This window comes from Pteronotus mesoamericanus, unplaced genomic scaffold, assembly GCF_021234165.1.
Source record: "Pteronotus mesoamericanus isolate MK-2021 breed Mesoamerican mustached bat unplaced genomic scaffold, CSHL_Meso_final contig_20, whole genome shotgun sequence".
Classification (NCBI taxonomy): Eukaryota; Metazoa; Chordata; class Mammalia; order Chiroptera; family Mormoopidae; genus Pteronotus; species Pteronotus mesoamericanus.
Window position 1 is genome coordinate 5922152 of NW_026555085.1, and position 3398 is coordinate 5925549.

The window sequence follows — 3398 nt, forward strand, 5'->3', positions numbered from 1 at the left end:
CAACAGCTTTTTTTCCTCACGTCAATTCACCACAAATTCAGATTCCCCAGCCCTGTCTAAGGTCTGCATGCCCTGTCCCTCCTGAGCCTCAGGAAGCAGGAGAGGCTACTCTCAGAGGCCAGGGAGCAACGCTGAGCAGGACAAACTAAGGGTGTACACCAACCCCTAAGAGCTGGGCCGCAGCCTAAGGCCTTCTCTAAATGGGGAGGGTAGGGGGAACAACCCCTACTCTGGGGAAGCTTCCAGTCCGATGGTGGAGACAAAGGCCATGCCCTTGATGAACTTCCAGTTTGCTGGTGAAGGCTGGTCACAAAACCGGAGATTTAAGAGAAAGAGGAAACATAGGTAACAATACAAAGATGTTCACAGGTTTCCTGTTTTTTCTCTTTAACCCTCACTTGAGGACATGCTCATTGATTTTAGAGAGAGGGGATGGGGGAGAGAGAGAGAGGGAGACAAACATTGATGTGAGAGAGAAACATTGCTCGATTGCCTCTTGCATGTGCCCTGACTGGGGACTGAAACTGTAACCCAGGTTTGTGCGCTGACTGGGAATTGAACCCACAACTCTTTGTTCTACAGGATGACGCTCCAACCAACTAAGCCACATTGGCCCCGGGCAGCAAGGTTCTTGTTAATAGTGAAAAACCAGAAACTGTCAAAACACTACCAAAAGGGAAAATGATTTAACAATTATTATACAAGCATTACAATGTTTTTGAAAAAAATAGTAATACAAGAAAATGTTAAGAGTATAAAGCTAAGTGGGAAAATTAGATACTAAATTGTATATACATTATCATCCAACTGTGTAAAACAATATATGCAGAGAGAGGGAAATACACCAAAATATTAACAGAGGTACTAATAATAAAAATAATAAAAATAATAATAATAAATTTTGAGCACTTTTATATGTGAAGTCCTGGGCTAAAGAGTTTACACATAATATTTTACCTTATCTTTATGTGATAGAAAATACTATTATCCCCACTTTACATATGGAGAAACTGAGGTTCAAGAAGCTACATCCATGGATGGTCACTTAGCTAATAAGAGCTGACTCAAATCCAAATCTTTCCAAAGCCAAAGTCTATCTTTTAAAGATCTCTTAAAGATTTGTGGCTTGAGATCAAGAGCTGCCCTTGCCACTACCTATGTGGAGACTTTATGCCAAGTCCCACTCTTAGTGCTGCAATGCCCCAACCTGACGTTAAAGAAGCTGCCCTGGGTGAACATGCCCTCAGCCATGACCGTATACTTCCTGGTGGTGGTATCTTACTTTCTCATCTCTGGAGGAATAGTTTATAATGTTATTGTTGAACCTCCAAGTGTTGACTCTATGACTGATAAACATGGGAATAAGAGACCAGTAGCTTTCTCGGCCTACTGAGTAATGAACAATATAATATATTATGGAAGGATTCGCATACATCTCCTTGTTTACAATGGGAGGTTTGGGTTTCATAATCCTAGACTGGTCCAATGCTCTAAACATTCCAAAACTCAGTGGACTTCTTATTGGTCATTGGATTTGTCTGTGTCCTACTGAGTTTTTCATGGCTAGAGTATTCACGAGAATGAAACTGCCAGGCTGTTTCATGGGCTAGAGTGCCTTTTGAGAAGAAATCTGTGGATGCTGGATTTGTTCCTGTTAATGACGTATTAAAGGCTGTACCAGTCCTCTGATATAAAATAAGGAAAAAGATGAAAGCACAGAAAAGAAGTATCTAGTAGAAAATGTGGGATGCATTTTAAAGCTTGGACTAAAGTATCTTCTTGGTATCAAAGAGACAAGCTTATCGCAATGTTTTTTTTGCCTGCTGACCTACACTGCACACTAACGCACCGATGATGTTAAGTGGCATTTTCTTCTTAGTTTTTAATTTCTTAAAGAAAATATACTCCATTTCTACAACTATAATATTGAATAGAGGGATTATTTTTTACAACTCTCTTAACATTTTTTAGAGATAACATTTCTGGCGTTCAGAAATTAATGTAAAATCAGGAAGCAAGACCCATAAGCTGAGAACTCTGGACAGCTCATCAGCTTCACCTATGGTTCTTTGCCTTTAAACAGAATGTGTGACAGAACATTATTTCAGATGTGTATATAAGACTGTTTTCTGAACATAAGGTGTATGAAAGGAGCAGAAATAAATAATTTTTCTTATTTTTTTAAAAAAGATCATCTTGTTTCTCCTTTGTGCCTGATGTTGGGGTTATGAGTGATTTTTAGTTTTTGTAACTTCCATGAATTTTCCTAGTGCTCTACATTAACCATCTACTTGCCTATAAAATCAGGAGAAGGATGTATGTTTTGAAAAAGAGGGGAAAAGGAAATATGCAACAAAAACATAAACAAGAAGAGAGAGACACTGTAGCAAAAGAAAAGCATATGTTAAGGTCTGAGAAATCTCATAAGGAACGTGTATGCTGTAGTTGCTTCTGTTATCAACCTACACTGCAAATATATATATAATGTATTTATAAATAATTATAAACTAATATATGTATAAATAATGACATATTTAAATACTATATATATTTACTTATGTGTAAATATCTCATTGTTTTTGAGAGCAGGGGCTCTGCCCTTTTTATCTCTGTGGTTCTTGCTTAGGGGAAAGATCCTCCAACATAGGGTTTAGCACATAGTAGGCTCTTAGTAACTGTTGACTGAAAGACGTGAATTAGAAACCAGTGACCTGAAAATAAAATCAGAAGAGGCTTTGTTGGCCTCCGGGAGGATCCGAGGTTCTGGGAGGGCGACCAGGGAGCAGTCCAGGGCGGGGGTGATGGGATGGCGACAGCCCTCAGGCAGCGATTTTGCTGCAGGAATTGAGCGGGAGGAACTTGACAGCCGAAGTCCCACCCTCCCAACCCCTGCCCTGGCTCAGGAGAGTGAAGGGCGGCCTCGGTTCCTTGTGGGGGCGTCGGCCCCGCCCCGCACCCCGAGGCCGCCCGGCCGGCCCCTCCTCCCGGAGTACCGGGGCGCTGGCCGCGGTGCTGAAGCGGCGCTGGCTGCGGAGGGAGGCGGGGCCGGGCCAAGGGGGCGGAGCTCTCTGAGACTCTGAGCTGGTAATGGAGGCGGGGCAGGGCGGCGCCAGCAGGCCCGAAACCCCCAAGGGCTTGAGAGGAGACCGGAGACCAAGGACAGACCGGCTAAAGCGGACACAGGCACCTGGACAAGCTTCCCCTGAATAAGCCAAGGTCGTCTTCCTTGCCCTATTTATTAATTCTCTTTCCTCTACCTTGGAGGGACCCTCACCTTGTGCCCTGACCTCACCTTCCTCTCCAAATCTGTCTGAGGAGCGACCCGCTTCTGGGCCCCCATCCACACAGACGCTGACTTCCAGCCCACAGGCTCCAGCCCAGACCCTCGCGCCCTCACC

The 3398-nt window shown here is 43.6% G+C and overlaps 1 protein-coding gene across 1 annotated transcript; it reads left to right on the forward strand.

The window, feature by feature from the left end:
* The first annotated feature begins 250 nt into the window (after positions 1–250).
* On the forward strand, positions 251–1393 carry LOC129067941 (oligosaccharyltransferase complex subunit OSTC-like). Its single transcript, XM_054570206.1, has 2 exons — positions 251–345; positions 1132–1393. The coding sequence occupies exons 1-2, from the start codon at positions 251–253 to the stop codon at positions 1391–1393; spliced, it is 357 nt and encodes a 118-aa protein (XP_054426181.1).
* Positions 1394–3398: the final 2005 nt, after the last annotated feature.

Excerpts from the sequence above, each read along its gene's own strand:
- LOC129067941 (XM_054570206.1), top strand. The coding sequence starts at position 251 with ATGGTGGAGACAAAGGCCATGCCCTTGATGAACTTCCAGTTTGCTGGT. Across the intron at positions 346-1,131 it reads AAGAGAAAGAGGAAACATAG|ATCAAGAGCTGCCCTTGCCA; the intron begins GTAACAATACAA and ends TTGTGGCTTGAG.